We start from the raw sequence: 19,956 nt of genomic DNA on the forward strand, positions 1-19,956 counted from the left end.
TGGGGAGGCTGACACCCACCTCCCAGCCCGGCGCCAGCCCCCCAGCCCCCGCCTTGGCACCGTGTGAGCCAGCCCTTCCCTTCCTGAGACTGCGGCTCCACGGCGGGCTCGGCCCTGCGCTTCGAGCCCTGGTGAGGAGCGGGACAGGAGGCAGCGTCCCTGCCTGCCCCCAGTCCCGTGGCGCTCAGCCCCATCGTGAAGCAGCAGCTCGCAGAGACACGGCGGGATCCCAAATCCATCAAGAAACCTCAGTGCTTCCGTTTCCTCTTCATATGCACCAGGCAGGCGAGTCACCTCCATCCCGAGCGCCGGTGCCCAGTAGAATAAATATTTCCGCAGGTACCAGCTCGCCCACTCACCAAAGGGGAGGGTGTAGAGGGGGGAGTCAGCGTGTGTCCGACGGGGTGGGGAGAAGACAGAGTCTGCCTCGGATCACGGCAGGAAGGTCAAGCAGAACAATTAACACCATTCAACTGATGTCTAAAAGGAGTCTCCAGCACTTCCCCATGTGAGCCAGTCACATGTCTCGTACAGCCCAGGCGTCCCAGCGCGTCACGTCCTGCCACAACCCAAGGTCAAGTCAGCTCCCGCCAACAGCAGCCCCGTGAGCCAACCCCAAACCCTCCGCTCTCACGGCACCCAGCCCAGCCAGCCCAGTTGCCCCCGGGGTGACGAGGAGAGCCTTACCATTCTCACCTCCGCGGAGGTGGGTATAGGGAGGGAGCGGAGCCCTGCTGGCTGGCAACGATGGCTGTGGAGGAGAGACCTGTGTGGGAGAAGCAGTGTCAGGAGCTGGAAAGCGCCTGATTCAGTCCAAGCAAAGGGCTCACGGTGCCCAAAGGTGGCTACAGCCCCTTCTGGGCTACCTGAGCCCTGCCCGGGCGGTAGCTGGGCTCTCACCTGTTGCATAGGGCAGGTTGTACTGCGCCGGCAGCAGCGAGTACCCGAGGTGGTGGTGGTGGTGGTGTGTTGAGAGCAGGCGCTGAGATGGGGAGGTGCGGGGCCGCTCCGCGCTCCTCTCCCCACCACCAGCTCCCCCAACGCTGCTGCAGCTCCCACCACCTCCCACCACCCCGCAGCCACTGCGGTCCCGCTCCTGAGACGTCTTCTCGCTTATCTGGGGAGGAGAAATCAGACACATGCTGAGGGAAGCTACCAGCTACCCGGGGGTGCAGGGCAGCATCAGACCCATGCCAGGTGCTAGAGGCTGCCCCATTAGGATATTACCCCCCACCTTTGTCCAAAGGCTCCCCATGACAATGACGGGCTGGCTGGTGACCAGCCCAAAAGCAGTGGGGAGGATGCAGGTCCTGTTTGAGGGCAGCTCTTTCCTCGCTGTGCCAAAGATCCACCTCCCAGCTGGGCCCAGGAGAGCTCGTGACTCTACACACTGCTGTGGGATGTGGACAGTCCCTGCAGCCCACCCACCAGCTCCAGGGCTGATAACAAGCATCCCCCAGTTGCTGCAGGGCCTGGAGGAATCCCAGTGCTTCTCTGGGCCAGCCTGCCCACAGGTTCGGCTTGTCCATCCCAAAGGGGTTGTCTTATGGGGTTACTCCACGGCCCTGGGTCTCCTACAGCAGCAGGAATGGCAAAAACCCATGGCAGGCAGAGTTGCTCCAGGCTGGTTATAGGATCCAGGGACCATCCCAAAGCTCATGCACGGAGCTAGGTAAAGCCAGCACCTGCCTGACCCTCACCGTGGGTGATTTGCTCTTGTAGTGGCTGGCATGCTGCTGCAGGATGTCCAGGGCCTTGGACTCTGAGCTGGATTTGCAACTCACACTGGGGCTGGCTCGGGACTTGTCACTGTCATCGCTCCCGGATGCCTTGCTCCCGTAAGGGGAGAAGGAATAGCTGGAGGGTAGGTATGATCCTGGGGGACAGAAAAACAAGTCAGTGCAAGAGGAGTCTTCAGGCAGCACAGTGGGGGCCCACAGGGCCACCACATGTGAGAGGATGTCCCACAGCCGTCCCTGGCTCCAGGAGCAGGGACAGCCTGGGGAAGGACATCCCCAAGGAGACCCCGACTCCCTACCTGGGTAATTCTGCATCATGACGGTGGGCATGGCCCGGTAGCTGGGGTGGTTGGGGTCATATGACTGGCTGTAGGAGTAGCCATGCATGTAGGGGATGTAGGACTGATGCTGTGTGAGGGGTGAAGACACAGGGACGTGGACACTGGGTCTGGGGTCCTTCCCCACCATGCGAGCCTCCTCAGTGGGGGTCAGTTTGCACTCAGAGCTGGTGCTCTCCTTCCCGTCGTCCTTGGATGTGGCTTCTTTGCTTCGATTTCTTTCTTCCTTCAACTTTCGGTCCCTCTCCTCTTTCCACCGCTCATCCTCTGTCTTGATGTCAGAGTACTTTGCTGGGTACACGTAGGTCCACATCCGGGGCTCAGCTTCCTGCAAGAACCAGCCAACCATCAGAGCAGCTGCCTCCCCCCAGCCCCACCTGTCCCAAACCCAGGCTGGATTTGGACCAGCGAACCCCCACTCCCCTTCCCTGGGCTCTCCTTAGCCCATCCATGGTCTCCCAGCCTCATCCTTTTGCTGGTCCCAAGGGAACCTCACGGAGTCCCATCACAAGCAGAGGACAATGCATGTTCCCTGAGATGATGGCCCCAGCAAAGCCACTGTGAGGGGGCTTCCTCTAGGAGGAAGTCCTCTGCCGTGCCGGGGAACAGCGCTGAGCCGTCATTACCTGTCTGTACCAGAGCACAGGGTCCACATCCGCTTGCCGGCCACACTCAGAGCCAGCCTTTGTCTCGGTGGTCTCCTTCCCAAGGTGACTGGCCTCACTCAGCTTCACCTTGAGCCCCTCGGCGACCTGGCTGCCAGACAGCTTGGATGAGTCCTCCAGCTTGGGGATGATGACAGATTTGGCCATGTCGGGACCTCCCTGCTCCTTGGCCTTGCTCAGCCCCGACTTGACAAGGTCCGTGAGGCTTGGGGCTTTGGTTAGCGTTGGGGGCATGGGTGGCTTTTGCTTCCACTCCTCTTTGAGCGCCGCCTCCCTCTCCTTCAAGCCCAGCTCTGCCTTCTTCTCCAGCCCTCGCTGCTGCTGCTGCTCCAGGCTCTGCCGCTGCTTCTGCTGCTCCTCGTACTGCTGGCGGTAGGCAGGGTTGGTGCTTAGCAGGTGAGCGTGGTAGCCCTGCTCATTGTAGCCGTAGGGGGGCACGTAGGCATACTGGTTGTAGTAGAGGGACTGCATGTACATATTGGGACGCTGCTGGATGACCGAGGGCTGCTGGCTGGAGCCGCCAAGCTCTGCCTTCTTCTCTTCGCAGCCTTCACTCTTCACCTTCACCTCTGGGTTCTCCTGCTCCTCGTCCTTCTTCAGCTTCAAGGCCTGTGTCTCAGCTGTGGCCTGGCTGCTGGCATTCAAGGGCCCTGGGCTTGCCTGGGGGTAGCCAGGAGAATAGTAGGTTTCAAAGCCTTGGTAGTAGGGAGACTCTTTGCTCTGTGGTTGAGGGGGGAAAAGAGCTTTTTTGGCGCCTTCCTTGACCAGCTGCTCTGGATCCTTCACCTTCACGCTCTCCAGCTTGCCCTCCCCATCCTCCCCAGCATCAGAGATGTCCGAGTAGGCTGGGCTGTTGGTCTTCACTGAGCTTGCCTCTGCCCCATTCTGGGTGACGACGTGCAACGGGGTCATGGGTTGGGCTGGGTTGGTGTTCTCCAGCCTGCTGGCACCACCGATGGAGGGGCTTGGGGCGTTGTCAGTGAAGCTGTAGATCTTATCTGCCTCGGCCTTGATGCTGGCAAGCCGGCTCTGGTGGGGATCGGATGAGCCGTTCAGCAGCCCCTCACCTTTCATCCCCAGGTCGCTGGATTCCCCCCGGAAAGGGCTCTTGCCTTCCTCTGCTCTGCAGGCTTTGCCAGGAGTCAAAGGGTTTTCTACCTCCTTGGGCTCCTTCTTTTTCTTGTCCTTTTTCTTCTTCTCCTTGGAAGGGGTGAGGGCAGGGTTGACTGCAAAGGGCTCTCCCATCACTGTAGGCTTAGGCTGGATGGGTTTGAGCTGAGGGCTGTTGGACATGGTCTGGACCACGGTGGTGGCGAGGCCCGTGGAGGAACCAGGGCCAGCTGTGGTGAGTGTGGCTGTCTGGAAGGTGTAGATCGGCTGGGGGGGGATGGCTGGCGCTATGGGTCTGGCGGACTTCAAGCTTTTGGAAGGGATCTTCTCTGGCTTAGCACCAGATGCCTTCTTTAACTTGTCCTTATCAACACATCGCTTCTCCAGAGAGTCAAAGCCGTCATTACTCGTCTCATCGGCCACCGAGGGACCATCCTCAGAGCCATCATTGGACAGGGCACCTGGGTCAGTGTCTCCTTCCCCACCCAGCTTCTTCTTGCAGGGGACCTTGGCGCTGAACTTGCTGGACGGGGAGGGACTGTGGGGCTCCATCAAGCGCACCTTGGGGGTGGCCGAGCGAGCTGGCGAGAGCGAGCCCTTCTGAGAGACGGTGGCACCGTTGCAGTTCCCGATGTCTGTGTGCAGGGAGGGCTCCTCGCCATATTCGCTATCCACATCTGCCTCCAGCTTGCTGTCGTCATCTGTGTGCGCATGGGCCTGGTGGTACTTCAGCCCGTTGATGTGCTTGTACTTCTTGTTACAGTTGGGGTGGGGACAGTCGATGAGAATAGGGGAAGGGCAGTTTCGGTCGAGAACAGCTGGCTCCACCTTGACGGCGGCGGGCGGCACAGCTGCCGAGCCCATCGAGTTCGTGCGAATGCGTTTGCTGCCCTTGGAGTCCTCCGAGCTGGAGTTCAGCTCCATGTCAGAGAGAGGTTTGCTCTTCCTCTTGGTGACGGAGGAAGGACTGGCCTTCACGTCCTCTGCTGTGCTGCTGGGCGGTGTGCGGTGGTCTGAGGAGTTCTGGCTTCCCCGGCGCCCTTTACTGTTGGCTCCTGCCCGGGTCTTGCTGCTGTTGCTGGTCCCTTTGCTGTCGGAGGCGGCAGCCGCCTCACTGACAGGCGTGTTGCTGTTGGGGCGCATGCGTTTGCCCCTGCCCCGGCCGTTGCGCATCTCCAGGTCACTGGTGGGAGAGTCGCAGAACCTGCCAGGAGGAAGACAAGGAAGTTTTAACAGAGATGGCTGTGCCGGACTATGACACCCCCCCTGCGCAGTGGGGACCCCCTGCTTCCCCTCACTATCAATCCTGCAGGCTCATCCCTCCAACTGACCCATAATGAGGGAGCAGAGAGGTGTGTTAGCAAATGCTCAACCGACATGGGAGCCCGTGAGCACGGGAGCAACGAGCCTTGGTTGGATAAGGAGGATATGCCAACCCATGCCGGGCAGCCCCCTGGGCGTGGGGCAGAGCGTGCTGGGTGCCACATGGGCTGTACGTGGCTGGGTTTGCCCCCTGTGCCCAGGCAAAGGGGCTGAGACAGTGGTGCTGGCCCCACCGCCCGCTTACCGGGGAGGAGCCCAGTCGTGCTGCGTGCAGTCGAGCAGCGTCCCCACATACGTCTTGTTCCTCCAGGTGACGTTGACCACCAGCATACCTGTAGAGTGAGGGGAGAGGCTCAGACAGTGCCAGGCGTGACCCCACAGTGCCTCACCCTGCCCTAGGCATCAGGGCAAAGGGGATCTGCCCCTCAAGATAGGCAGGAGGAAGAGCTCAGCTCTAGGGCTGGAGGAGTGAAGACAAGGAGTCTCAGGCTCTTGGGAGAGGTGAAACCCCAGGCTCTGGGTTAGAGTGGCACCAAGATGGGAGTTGGAGACTCCCAGCTCATCTTGGCATGGCTCTGGCCGGTGTCCACCCAACCTCGCTCAACGCTCTTCCCTATTTTCATAGGGATGCTAAAACCAGCAACCCCCAAAGGGCTGCAGGATTTAGGGAGGCCTGAATCTCCACGCTGGTTCCACGTGCGCTAGGGTAGGGTAGGAAAGGTGATCTCTGGGGAACAAAGGGCTGGGAAACCCCAATGAAAACACAGACAGCCCCCAGCAAGGCTGTGGACCTCAACAAGGAGCTGCAGACTCCCCAGCAGGGCTCTGACCCCCCATGCATGGCCATGAATCCCGTGGCCTTCCAGAAAAGACTCTTACTGCCACTAGATGGCAAGCTGAGCCCAGCATCCCCGCGAAGGCGACCACCCCTAGCAGGAAAACCCAACCTTGGGGGAATAACCCTCATCCCACCTCTTTGCTTTGCTGCTGCACCCCCCCGGGACACCCCTCAGCCCTATATCTCTGCCTGGAGAACCACTCATGGGGCCACACCTCCTCCCATCAGGGAGCAAAGACGCTGGGCATTTGGAAAACCTGGTGGTTTCAGCTTTTTCACACCCATTCAAGAAGAGAAGCAGCTTGGCTCACACCCACGCCAGGGACCTTCAGCATCTCTTCTTAGAGGTGGAGGGATCTTTTGCAGCATCACTCAGCTTTGTGGGTATTTCCTCCCCACCATGGACCACTCTGGTTACTGCAGAACTAATGTGACTGGGAGTGGAGTCCGTTGTGCTGAGCACATTTATCTGAGCAAGGTAAAACTCAGGAGATAGGAAACTCGTTTGCAAGGGTTGATGAGCGCAGCGAGATATACAGCCACAGAGCCCAGGAGATGGATGGAGCTGAGGGAGCCCAGAGCAGCTGTGCCTGAAGCATGTTTATAAATCTCAGCCCGTATGCCCTGTTGTGCTGTGCCAGCAGCCAGCTGCAGGCCTCAAGGGGATAATATACAGAGCAGAGGTCCAACACATGGGCCTCCTTCAGAAAGAGAAATTAAATGCAGGTCTTCTCTTCCTCCTTCTCCTGGAAAATGTTGGGTGCTCTGGTGGAAGCAAGCTGTGGGAAGACACAGTGCTGGCACATAGCTAAGAGCTACAGCTACCTCACACTGGTGAGCAGGAGAGGCTGGGTTCTGCCTTCAGAGAAAGGTGCTGGGGACCTGCCTGGACACGGACATGGCCAGGACACGATGCTGGAGATGATGCAAGGTAGAAACAAGCAGTGAAACCAACTGCTGGGAGCCCATGGCCCCACACACAGGGAGAGATCGGTGGGAAAAAGGGGGATGTTGATCCCAGGCATCTCAAGGAGGGCACATGGAAGGGAGTCTTCTACCTCCATTCCTCCTAATGCAGCTTTTTCAGGCAGGCAGGAGCCTGTCACCACCTCCCTTAAAACACAGGGAAGCTACCGGCTGCATCCTGCGCCCCAACCCAAACCCACCATTCCCAGGACACCTCGGCAGAGCTGCTGCAGGATGCTCTCAGGAGCTGCAGAAGGACCAAGCAGCTGCTGAGGGACGAGCAGCCCTAACCCAGACCCTGTCCCTCGCAGCCACAGGGCTTGGAGGAGCAGCTCCCTCTGCCCTCCCTGTCACACAGCCAGAGCTGTTTCAATCCCTCTTTGAAGCTGGCAAAGACCGTGTGCGCTACTGGAAGTTAATTGCATGACAAGCTACCAGAGTCTCTTGTGCCTCCCGGGGCCAGTGTGTGATATTAGAAAGGACATGCTGGCATTTTTTTTCTCCCCACCACCATGATCACAGGAGAGATGAAAGACGAAAGGGAGAAGCGAGCCAGCACACAGCCATCCCTCCCTTCCCTGTTGGGAGCGTCAACCCTCCAACACACACCAGCCTATATTTAACCTGCTGCAACCAATCATACCAAATCCCCTCCTAATCCTCCAACAATAACCCAGGACAATTTAAACCCCAGGGATAGATCCTAAGCATCTTTTTTCACCCGCCGTGTCCCCCTCCCACGGCAGGATGACAAGCAGGCATGGGCAGGGCAAGGGCAGGCAGCGAGGAGGTAATGCCCTCATGTCCCCAAGGCAGGAGATGCTCATGCACAAAATGCTGGCAGTGATGCTCTTGCAGAAGGAATCCCACTTGGTAACTCCAGTTCCACCTGGTTTCATTTTTCACCTTTGAAGCTCTTAAGCAATCAATACCACCCGAATCTGGGTGCAAGCCACTCAGCATCCCAACCGCCGAGTGTTCCTGCCACCACAGTCATACCCCGGCAGGAAAAATTAATGGTGGGTTGACAGTGCCAGATTGCCATCTAGGAAGGCAACGTACAAGATAATCCTGTAAAAATGGTTAAAGAGATGAAAGGAGGAGGGCGATGCCAAAAGAAATCACCTGGTTCTTGTAGGGGCCCCGCATGGGTGCTCTGTAGCAGCAAAGCTGAGGCTCAGGGGGTGCACCCAGCTGGTGGGGATGTGGGATGGACAAGGACAACACTGCATGGAGTCCTCCATCCCAATGCATCCCTAAATTAGGCCAGACAATGCCCTTCTGATGGATAGTCCCTGATGGGGCACAGCAATTCCATGTCTGCTTGCAGACCAGGGCTGTAGGCACCAGAAGCCATCACACTGGGGAGTAACACCCCAGATCCCTAAAGGCATGAAGCCCCCAAGTCCAACCAAGAACATCTCAAAACCCTACTGAGAAGCCAGCATGCCAGCCACCATGGTGAGCAGGGATGCCCTCAGCCTCATGCATGACCACTTCATTGCAGGGCTCAACCACCCAGCCATGATGTTACCGAGCTGCCTCCAGCAGAGCCAGGTCCTCAAGCACTGTTGTGACTGCTAGAGTGCTTGGAGGAGCAGCCCCAGCCTGTGGAGAACAAGATGTTCCTTAGCAGCTGTCCTCTCCAACTGCAGAGAGCTCTGCTAGCTTTCCACTAACTTTGAGGTGCAGGGGACCTCTGCAAGGCAATGGGACAACAGCTCAGGGCATTTCCCACCCCAAGAAGAGGTAGTTTGCCTTCAGGCCTATAAATCATCTCAGATTCAAGGCTGGTATAACCCCACACCCCATCCAGTTTGTACTGGTCCTGCTCTAGGGCACCATCACACCTCCAGCACCTGGAGGCCTTCAGGGTCCTTCTTCCATGAATTCCTCCTCCAGCTGCATGACATTTGGGATGCTCTTGGCTTTGGGATGCCCCTTTTTCCATTAATTCCTCCTCCAGCTGCATCACCTTCTGGGAGGTCCCAGCTTTCAGATGCGCCTTTGCTCATGAATTGTTCCTCCAGCTTCACCACCTTCAAGATGTCCCTTCTCCAGATCATTTCCCCTTCAGCTGCATTGCTTTTGGGATGCTCCACCTTTGTCATAAGCCCTGCTCATGCTGGAGGAAGCCTGGCCTTTAGAACACAACACCCAAAGCTGTTGCATGGCTGTTGTGCAACAGCGCTGGCTGCTGCTGCCAGGAGAGCAGAGGACACCACAGGGCAGGGAAGGGCCAGCACAAGGACCACCTCACCCAGCAAGGAGAGAACACTCAGTAATCACCATCACAGGCAAAATCAACTCGACTTGGGGAAAATTAATTTAATTTATCGCCAATAAAATCAGAGTAGGATAATGAGAAATAAAAAGAAAGCTATAAACACCCTCCCCTCACACCACACCCACCCTGCTTCTTCCCAGGCTCAACTTCACTCCTGATTTCTCCATCTCTGTCCCTCAGCAGTGCAGGGGGATGGGGAATGGGGGTTGTGGTCAGTTCATCACACATTGTCTCTACTGCTTCTTCCTCCTCACACTCTTCCCCCACTCCAGTGTGGACTCCCACCCCCAGGAGACCATCCTCCATTAACAGCTCCAACGTGGGTCCTTCCCCTGGGCTGCACTTCCTCATGAACTGCTCCCGTGTGGGTCCTCTCCACAGGGTGCATCCTTCAGGCACAGGCTGCTCCAGCGTGAGTCCCCCAGGGGGTCACAGGACTTGCCAGAAAAACTGCTCCAGCATGGGGTCCTCTCTCCATGGGGTCACAGGTCCTGCCAGGAGCCTGCTCCAGCGTGGGCTCTCCGCAGGGCACATCCCCCTGCTCAGGCGTGGGGTCCTTCTTCCCTGGGCTGCAGGTGCAGATCTGCTCCCCCATGGACCTCCCTGGGCTGCAGGGCCACAGCTGCCTCACCATAGTCTTCAACATGGGCTGCAGGGGAACCTCTGCTCCCAAGCCTGGAGCACAACCTCCCCCTCCTTCTTCACTGACCTTGGTGTCTGCAGAGTTGTTTCTCTCACATATCCTCACTCCTCTGTTCAGCTGCAGTTGCACAGGTTTTTCCCCTCTTTCTTAAAACATGTTATCACAGAGGCACTACCACGGTTGCCACTGGGCTCAGCCTTGGCTAGCAGTGGGTTCATCTAGGAGCAGCTCTGTCGGCCATGGGGACAGCTTCTGCTGTCTTTTCGCAGAGAAACCCCATCTACCAAAACCTTGCCATGCAAACCCAGCAGGGTCAGAGGGGAGATAGGGTTATTCCCTTAAACCAGGTAGGGATGGATGACTGTCCCTAGCCAAGGGACAGGAGGGCTACGAGAGAGGCCTCAGATGCTGGAGCACGGAAAAAGCAGCAGGAAAACCTTCAGCTTGGGTCACACCACAGGACAAGGAGTCAGCAAGGGTATGTCTCTGGGTCTCAGCGACCAAAGTATCTGTGGGAAGTCACAACACTTGTTGCTGATCCCACAGGATGGGCATTTAGTTCAGCAAGACCCGCTGAACACACAAAAACCCACCACCACACTCCTGCTCAAACCCCGCAGCAAGTGTTCACCTTTGGTAACAGTGATGATGCGACTCTGAGCAAGGTCCTGACATCATCCTGCAACAGGATGGCCCGTCCCACTGCAACCCACACTGGCCAGCACCTGCGTGGGACTGGGGGCCACAGCTCCCTCTCCATGGCCTGAAGACATCTCCAGGATTTTAGGGACCTTGGTGCATCTCAAGGCTTGGCAGGGTGGGCAGGGCACAGTTCCAGTACCAAGCCCCCAGCCCAGCCCATCCTCATGTTCCCTGGAGAAGGGAGGCAGAGGAATCAAAACCAATTTAGCTCCTAGGAAAGCGTGGCAGAGCAGCTTGCAGCTTGAGAGTCTCTTTGTAAACAAGTCCTTTAATCCAGTGCTCAGCAGCTAAAGCAGAGCCCCAGCTGGTATTACCTGGGGCAGCTACAAACATGCCTTAGGGAGATGGACGTGAGCAGTAGCCCTGTTTGGAGCAGAATATTGCTTACCTCCTGATAAAATACTCCATACAAAGCTGATGGATGCTTTCAGAGAGATAAGTAGGGCATTAGCTCTACTCCAGGTCCCTGCACTAAGCCAGCAGACATTAGACATGAAGTAGTGGCACTGGGGCAGCACCAGGGAACGAAGCACAATAAAGCTTTGCTTCTCAACAGCAACACACAAGCAGCTGTTGTGCTCGGGGGGTTTGCAGCCCAAAACACCAGCAACCAGAGATGAGATGCCCCGTCAGCCAGATGATGGTCCCACCCAGAGCAAGCTGCCAGGCTGCTGAAGATGAGAGCGGTCACAGCCACACTGTTCACAGCTTAGGAGGTTTCGGAGGAGCATGTTGAGCCTGCACATCCGTTCAGCAGCCTTGGAGGGGATTTACAACCATTCATTACTTTGGGAAATGCCATTAAAACAAATGAGAAATCCATATTCCCGCTCCTCACCCTTGCTGCATCAGCCTTAAAAACTCACCTCCTGTTTCTGGGTTCAAGTACACACAGCTGACTGGAGTGTATATACAGGGATGGCATAGCCCAACTTGAAGGCCCAAAGCCCACCCATGTGCAGTGCAATCTTGGCACATCCTCCTTTTAAAACATCCCCAGAGGCAAAAAGCAACTAGAGGCGCAACTGAAGGCTGTGGGTAATGGCAAGGCAGCATGTTCAACATGCAAAACCATCAAATTTGGGGTCAGGCTTCCTCGTTGTTACAGTAAAACCTTCCAGTCTTTGTCCTCACCTTCCAATCCTTCCCCATCCTCTCCCAATTTATTGCCTCTCTCTCCTGCTCCAAGCAAGGCCACATTCATGCCTGCATCGGCAGACCCTGAGAACGCTCACACTCCATCACACCCCCAAGAGATGTTTACAAAAGTCCAATCCAAGCACCCAGAGCGTGCAAAGCTTGGCCATGGGCAACCTGACACCACTGTCCCAGCACAGAGCTGGAGAAAGGGACACGGGGAGTTTGCTGCCACATTCTTGGTGCTGCCACACCACGATCCTCATTGCTCAGAGGTTTTGTGCATCAGATGCCACCTTGTTTTGGCTGCGACCAGCACTGGTGTGGCACTGGGACCCAGTCTGCTGGCTGCAAGCAGAGGTGAGGAGGTGATGTGCTCCAAACCAGGTGATACCAGCTCCACCGAGGGGGGTCAAGGATACCCAACAGATAACGAGGCAGCCAACAAGAGAGATGCTTTCAGGTGTAATTAGATTAGTTAATAGTTCCTGCACATCAAAATCACACCTAACAGAATTATCGGAACTGCCAAGACAGCTGCTCCCCACCAAAGGCGTTCCAATAAAACACATCCTTGCATAAGATGGGCTAATCAAAGGGATGGTATCACCAACACAGCTGCAGGAGAGCATGTACAACCAGTGCCCACCACCAGCAAGACCAGACCTCGGCCCAACGCCAGCCTGGAGTAGCAGCAGAGCAGATGGACCAAAAGCCCAGAGCCAGATGTTTGGTGGTGGGAGCCCACCAGGATGCCTTTGGTGGTGACCATGGTCTTGCAGCAGGTTTTCTAGTGTGGGGAGAGGACAAAGCTGGTGTTCAAGGCAGGAGGGACATTATGGGGCTCTTTGAAGCTTCATGCTCCCATCTCAGATGGGTCAGCTCCAAATTGTCCTTCCGAGGTCACTCCAGCATTGCTGGACTTTGGTGTTAGGAGCCTTTCTCCCTGATTTTGCAGCCTCACAGCCAACCCAAAAGCCATTTTCTACAAAAAGGGAGCTCTGGTTGGAGAACCATGTTGCCTTTCTCTACTCAACACCTTCCAGAGGCATTCAAGGCAGGCAGGCAGGCATCTCCAACAAGCCATGGGCTTCTTCAGGGTGAAGAAGATGGTAAACAGCAACTGCCTGAACCCAAATACACTTTTGCTGGCACGTGCAGAGCAACACAGATCCCCTCGGCTCAGGGGCACAGGCCATTACTATGCCATTACTATGCAGTTGACAGAAGAGCAGCTTGCAAAAAGGTCCACATCAGAGCTATTACTATGGGAGTCTAAGGGGCATATCCAACACAAATCCAATTTTCAAGGAGGTATCACAATGTCGAGAAGAGATGCCTGTCTCCCGAGAGGCTCGGTGGGAACCACTCGCGATGCTGGCTGGTGGCAGGGGGCTCATAGACACCCTGAAGTGCCCACAGCATCCCACTCAGAGAACTGGGACATAAGCGGGAGCGACCATAATTCTGCACCTCCCCATGCCAACTGCTCCCAGGGATTCGGGGATATCACCCTTGGGGAGAAAGCAGCTGCTGAAGTTTAGCCAGCAAGCTCCTCTCCACCATTGGAGAGAATGCTTGATGCAAGCCCTGGGGTCTCTCCGACTAGTCCTGAGAGGCTGCAGCATCACAAAGAGCAGGGGAAGAGATGTATCCCTCTGGGTGAGGGTGCTGAGATCCTTCTGGAAATCTTGGCGATAGCCTCCAAGCACACAGTCTGAAAGCACCTCATTCGGCTTTGCAGACATGCCCTTGGTGGAGCCTTCTCCACCATATCCTTTGGGTGAGGGGATACATTTCACAAGCTCCAGCTTTGGACAGTCAGGTCAAGCATCTCCTCCAGCATTGCCCTTGACCTTCACCATTAACAACAGGAAGGCAGGAGAGAGATGCCAGGCAGGAAATAGGGATGGTTTCACCCTGACCTTCCACTCCAGGACGAGAGATGCCACTACAACAGCCGCCAGCGCATGCAGCAGACCAGAAGCGACCAAAGGTAACAGCAGGGCTTGTCTTCTGCTGGGCTGGCTGTAAAAGTCATTGCTCCTGACAGTGGCAACCAAGCAGCAGCCGGTGGAGAAGGATCTTTGCGCAAGTTCATCGAATTACAGCAGACTAAAAATAACCAGGCTGTGGGAAATGGTAGGGCACCTCCGAGGCAGGCTTCGAAACGGTGGCTGTGGAAGTGAGGGGTAATGCAGACAGACAGGCAGATGGGCCGCTTCACGGTGGGGTGAGAAGCAGGAGAAAAGGGAGGGAAAACCAGGAACTCCTCCCACATCACTGTCAATCAAGAATTGGGCAAGGGGAAGATGGTTTTGCGCGCTCTGCCTCTGGGATGCTCTGTTCATTCCTTCTGGTGCAGCGACATGGGCTCCTCTGCCCACTGTGAGCCTCGTCTTCTCACTTCCACCCTGCAAGGTCCAAGCTCTCATCAGCTTTGCTGCTGCCCATGGGGGTCTCCAGCAGTCCTGGGATTTTCAGCAAACTCTGCAGCCCTGGGGCTTTTGGGATGAGGGACATCACACCAAAACAGCACACTGGTAGGGATAGGGAGGGAGGTGGTGGGGGCCTTATCATGCAGCCCAATAAGTGAGGGATGCTGATGTTCCTCTGCACTGTGCATGTTCCAGCGCTCAGCCTGGCTGTGCCTCAGTTTCCCTAGCTGAAGGTATTGCATCTTGTGAAGGAATCAGGCTCTCTGCAGACACCAAACAAGCAGTGCCAGCGTGCTGGCAGCTCAGCAAAAGACCTTCCACAGGTTTCCTCTGAGCAGATTCACCCTGAAGATCCCCCAGGTCTGGGGTGTGAAGAGCAGGGCTCCTAACACTCCTGCTTTGTGTTTCCTTGTCCCCCCCTGCAAGCCTAGCTCGAAGAAGAGGATACTCAAGACCAATTTTACAACATGTGGCGTCCTCCTGCCTTGGAGCAGCAGAAAAAAATGCTTTTCCTCCTGTACATACACATGCTGCTCAGTGTCCCTAGAAAAGATGTTCTGGCTGCCTCATTCCAGGTAAGTTTTTCCATACAGAACAGACAGTGAAGCAGAGGGCAGAGGCATGTGGAGGTCTCCATTCGAGGCTAGCACTTCCCAGTCTCCTCTGGCACAGTCCACACACTTCTCTTCCCAAATAGCTCAGCTCACGACACTTTTCCCAATGGGAACAATTTCAGTGCTCACCACCTCCACAGCAGGGCCATCGCAGCACTCAGTAACCACAGTTTCAAAACCAGTTTCCCAGTAGGGAAAGGAAAGGCAAACCTGGCCTATTCCCAACTTCCCAAAGCATGGGTCGAGAAGGAAACCCTCCTGGTAGCAGCTCATGAGAATGCAGGTCTCAGCCCAAGCTTCTATCAGAGATAACAATGAGAGTCGCAGTGAAGAGTGGCCCAGGGATAAAGGCAAACAGCTGCATTCTCTGCACATGATGATGGAAGAGCAGGAGCGGATGGTCCAAGAGGAGCTCCTGGGTAACCAGCAGAGAACTGCCCTCCACCACCGCTGCTCCTTCTCATCTTTGTGCTTCTGGGCTCTGTTTCTGTTTCCAGACCCCAGCTGAAGCCAGACACAAATATTAGGAGCTCACCCCAAGCCTCCTGAAGCAGAAACCTCCAGCATCCCAACAAGGCTGGAGGGAAGGCCAGGTTCCAGCACTTGCCATGGTCCACTGAGCCACCTATTCATCCCTGCATTACTTGGCAGAGCCCCAACAGCAACAAAAACCCATCAAAGGACCTGGGAAAGCAAACCAAGCTGTGCGGAGATGAGACGAGCTCCAGCGGAAAAAAAAGATTCGATTGGCTTGGCAAGAGAGACGAGAGCCTGATCTCCCGCCGAGTCGATTTTGAAAGCTCCGCTGGGGTTTTTTAATCCAGCAGGAGATTTCTGCCGCCTCCCAGGGTTTGAGAGTTTTTGTGACAGACCTGCGGGTTGCCAAGCAGAAACGAAGTCAACTCCATTGAGTTCCCATGCAGGCTGGCACGGCCTTTCCTCTGGCACCTCCAGAAAAAGTTAGCTCTTGCAGAAAGGCAGAAAAATGGCAGCTTGGATTTTCACCCACTGTCTGGGCAAGGGGATACCACAGTGCACTGGACTGACGCAAGTTTCGGCCCATTACTCCCTTTGCTGGACAGATTAGGGGCTGCTCCCACACAGCTCCTCTTGTCCTGACCACCCAGATGGTGGGGGGAAAGCCCAGGAGGTGCCAACAAGCAACACAGCAGGGACATGGGAAGGAAGGAATTGCTCCAAAATGACATTGTAGGAGAGCAAAAAGCTCTCTGGTGACACTTACCATCCTCTGTTTCTTGCCAGACGATGCCCTCCAGGTTCACGCTGGTCCCAGGCTCACAGGGGCCCAGGCACTCAGGCTCAGTGGCCAGGGCCACGTCACAGGTGTTCACTCCCACTGAACGGGTGCGTACCATGATCTGCTCACAAGGCGACGAGATGTCATTGTTGACGACGGGGACAAGGAGGTGCAACGGCAACACCGCAGGCGTAGAGACTGGAGACTCCATCTGTGGGGAAGAAGAAACACACCGGTCACCGTCGGGAATACAGGAAGGCGAGCAAATATCAACAGGCATCTACATTCCTAGAGAACCTCAATCCCAGGGCTGACACCTTCTCAATGCCTGTGGCAGCAGGCAGTTTGAGTCCCACACCCCATCAGAGGACAAGGATCTCCAGGTCTCTCCCACCCTGACGTGCCCATACCCACGTAACCCTACCACTTTGTAGTCATATAGATCACACCCAAAAGTCTCTCCGCAGGAGACATCTGCTCTCCTGCTTGAAAGAGTTTGTGCCAAGTTCCTTCCCCGATGGCTTCTGCAGGTGTAATCATCCCCAGTGAGGATGCCTTTTGGCTATTGCTCAGATGTTAAGAAAGTCAATGACTTTGGACCTGATGGCTCATTAGAAATAAAAAAAATTACAGGCTTCTGCTCAACAGGCAGGACAGGACAAACAAGCAGCGGTCTCCCTCCAGCACCCATAAAAACCAACATCCTCCTCCACCTCCTCCCAAATCTACCCTGTGACCACCTGAAGACGCAGGCATTCAGATCATGTCTCTCTGTACGAGTATCTACTTCAGAGCCTGATCTGGCTGATAGCTGAGCCAACTGCACCAGCCATTGTGCTCTTCTTGCGTGTAGAAACCACATCTCACGGCCAGAGCCAGGCGTGGAAAGCCAACAAGCCAACACACCAAGTGAAACTGTGGCCAAGTCACCCTGGCGCTGACAAGCCAAGGTCCTTGGCCGCTCTGCCACGCTAGCAGATTACAGCAGCGTTAGAAGGATGGCTGACAGGCTGATTTTGCCGCTGGCCAAGGGAAGGGTAGGGTGGAGACCTTCCTGTCCTTCGGGGCTCATCAGCCAAGCCAGCTGCAGTCAGTCATCCCCTCACCTTGGCTCACAAGGATTTTCAGTAGTTTTGGGGCCAGCTGCTCATCCTCTGCTCAGACCTCCTCTCTTTAAAGTTTATAATCTGAGCAACCTCAAAAGAGAAGCAGACTGAGGAAACTAATGAAATCATCAGTGAGTGCTGACCTGGGTTTCGGTTTCAAGCACGAGAAGATCCCTCTAAAGCATCCAGCACTACTCTGAGAGAAGTCCTTCTGAGACTTTGCTGAGGAGACATTATTATAACCCTGGAGATGCCAAGTTTGCTGGTCACCAAGAGTGAACATAGACACCAGCCTGCAACCACTTCCAACCTCACTGCTCACTCTCCTTGGCCAATACTGCTGAAATCCACCAAACAGACCCCCACCCTGAACTACCATCCTGGTCCTGACCAGCTGCCAAAATTATTTGCTCCCTCTCTTGCCCATGTGCAAGATAAATAACTCCAGCAGAAGCTTGCTTGTCCAACCTCACCTGCCCTTGCAATACGGTGCCCACAACCACAGCAAGTGGCTGAAGCATCCCATCTCCCCATCAAGTCGTGACTCCACAAAGCCTCTCCACATCCTCAGTGACACAAACACCAAGTGGAGAAGGTCCAAGAGGCAAATGTCTGGGCAGAAGAGCAAAGAGAAGGACATCATATTCACCCTGCAGCTTCTGCCTGTTCCCACAGGGGTGGCTGCAAGCAGAGCCCCTGTGGAAAAGAGATCTGGATCTGACAGGGCAAGTGGAACTGCTTCTCCAGCAGGAGAACACAAAGCACGTGCTGCCTGTGTGCCTGCAGCCCTCTCCTTGTCCCCCTGCATTCGTTCTCTTTCTGGACAGCTCATCAGAGCACATCCACCCACTGAGCACTAAAGATGGCCTGGAGGTCTTGAGCAGCAGTGGCTGAACCACAAGGTCGCCTCTGCTGACAGCACAAGTCGTTCTCCACAGCTCTCTTCCCCAGGCACTGCCTCCAACCTCCCACCAGCAGGATCAGCATTCCCCCAGGAGCTCATCCCCAGCTCTCCACTGCCACCCGCCTCCAAGGCTGCCCCATGGCCAGTGCCCCAGCTACATCCCATGGGATTGGAGAACAGTGGGTTTGGCATTAAAAAAATCCCAGCAAGCCTGTCAGAGAGGAGGGCTGTACTCCTGCAGACAATTCACCACCACACCACCCCCCCACACACCACCCCCAGAACACAGCAACCTCATCCTGCACATCTCAGCGGATCCAGGGCAAGAAAGATGCTCAAAGGAAGCATAAGACTCCTTTGAAGGGGCTCAAGAAAACAAACCACTCCTCAATGCCGCGTTTTGCAAACCAAAAGCAAGTCTCCAGCAGTGAAACAGCCAGAGAAGAACCAGGCAGGTCTGCCTGACTTTGGTGGGCAGCAGCAAAAGCCCAGGCAGTGATGGGGAGCACTTGCCCCCGTCGCCCTGGGAGCAGCAGCTACGTGTGCATGCCAAAGAACCTGTGGGTTTTGAAACCGTTCAGCTTCCTTCCACTTTGTGACAGAAACCACGGTGCAGCACAAGAGCGTTTAATTACAGTTCCAGCTCTGCTAATTATCGCCCGGTCACATTCGTAAATCTGCATTATGCCACGGTGCATAATAAGCAGCTCGCTGAGATCTCTCTAATAGGCGAGGTGGCTTGATGGGATTTCGTATTTCACTCTGCACTGGAACAAGCAGACCCTCGTTTAGCAACCGTGGGGAGACAAGGCATCTCTCCTGCTCCCCTGTCCAAAGCTCAAGAGCAAAATAAAAAGGCCCAGGGTGGCTCTCCAAGGGTGAGGGCAAGACCAGAGCTGCCTCACCAGCACACATCCAAAAAAAGCTGAAAGCCACGTCGGGGAAGAGACAGATAGATCAATCCCTGAATTCATCCCCCCCTGCCTGTTTTATCTACTTGTGCCACAGCTTTTCATCCTGCTTTATCGAGCAAGGTCAGGAGATTCACCCGTTGGTGGCTGCATGAGGGCTGGGGGAGCCGAGGCAGCCCTGGGTACCACAGCGCAGCTCTTCCGGCCGCGCTCACCAACAGCAAGCACCCAGCTCCCTCCACCAGGCCAGAAGCCAAGGGAGATGCTGGCACTGGGGCCACTGGGCATCACTCACACCCTCAAGCAACAGTTTTCACATCTCCTCCAGCTAGAAAGGCTGAGCAAGCGGAGATTGCCGGCTCCCCAGAGCAAGCCCTGCACCCTCCTGGCTTCCAGCTCCAACCCACGTCACCCCCCCGAGAAAATCACTTAACACTTCTGGGCCCTAAATCCCCTTTGCAGAAAGAAAATTTGTTTCTCCTTCCTGGCCGGGTGGGCTCTAAGATTAAATGTTGACAAGTGCAAACGCAGCTGCTACATGCGCGCTGCTGGAGGGAGCTTCTTGTGCCTCCAGCAACCCCTCTGCAAGAGTTACATGGGGTGAAGTTTCCCTGTACCAGCGCTAGCCATCCACATCCGCTCGCTGCTGCCTCCCCTAATGAAAGCCCTTTGTGTTTCTCGCGGAGGCTTTCCCATCACGAGGAACGTGCTTTCACCACTGCCGAGGACAGAAGTGGAACAGAGCCAAGCCCAGGCAGCAACGGCCAGCACAAGCGCTGCTTGATGGGGAAAAAGCAAATCCACCGAGAGTCCGGGGTGATGCCGACGGCGCCAGGCAATGCTGGTCCTGGGCAAAAGGCTCCAGGGGAGATAATTAAAACCCACTCCTTGTCATAGCCCTCACTCAAAGGTGGGATGGGGTCCCATGTGAAGGGAAGCACAGCAGCGGGTGCCGGCCTGGGGAGATGAACACAAAG

General features: G+C 55.8%; 1 protein-coding gene across 2 annotated transcripts in view; it reads right to left on the minus strand.

Moving 5' to 3' along the window:
- Positions 1-6: 6 nt before the first annotated feature.
- ZNF609 (zinc finger protein 609) overlaps positions 7-19,956 on the minus strand; it is a 67,790-nt gene continuing 47,840 nt past the window's right edge. The window contains exons 3-10 of one of the 2 annotated variants that reach the window (XM_026855899.1): positions 16,044-16,269; positions 5,420-5,507; positions 2,704-5,056; positions 2,039-2,405; positions 1,785-1,876; positions 901-1,117; positions 688-766; positions 7-559 (exon numbers count right to left, since the gene is read on the minus strand). In XM_026855899.1, coding sequence (XP_026711700.1) covers positions 693-766; positions 901-1,117; positions 1,785-1,876; positions 2,039-2,405; positions 2,704-5,056; positions 5,420-5,507; positions 16,044-16,269 — 3,417 coding nt within the window. In that variant the 3' untranslated portion in view covers positions 7-559; positions 688-692. Of the gene's footprint in view, positions 560-687; positions 767-900; positions 1,118-1,700; positions 1,877-2,038; positions 2,406-2,703; positions 5,057-5,419; positions 5,508-16,043; positions 16,270-19,956 lie in introns of both variants that reach the window. The other variant, XM_026855898.1, reaches the window with a different exon arrangement.

This window comes from Athene cunicularia (genome assembly GCF_003259725.1).
Source record: "Athene cunicularia isolate RWA chromosome 10 unlocalized genomic scaffold, athCun1 chr10_part1, whole genome shotgun sequence".
Lineage (NCBI taxonomy): Eukaryota > Metazoa > Chordata > Aves > Strigiformes > Strigidae > Athene > Athene cunicularia.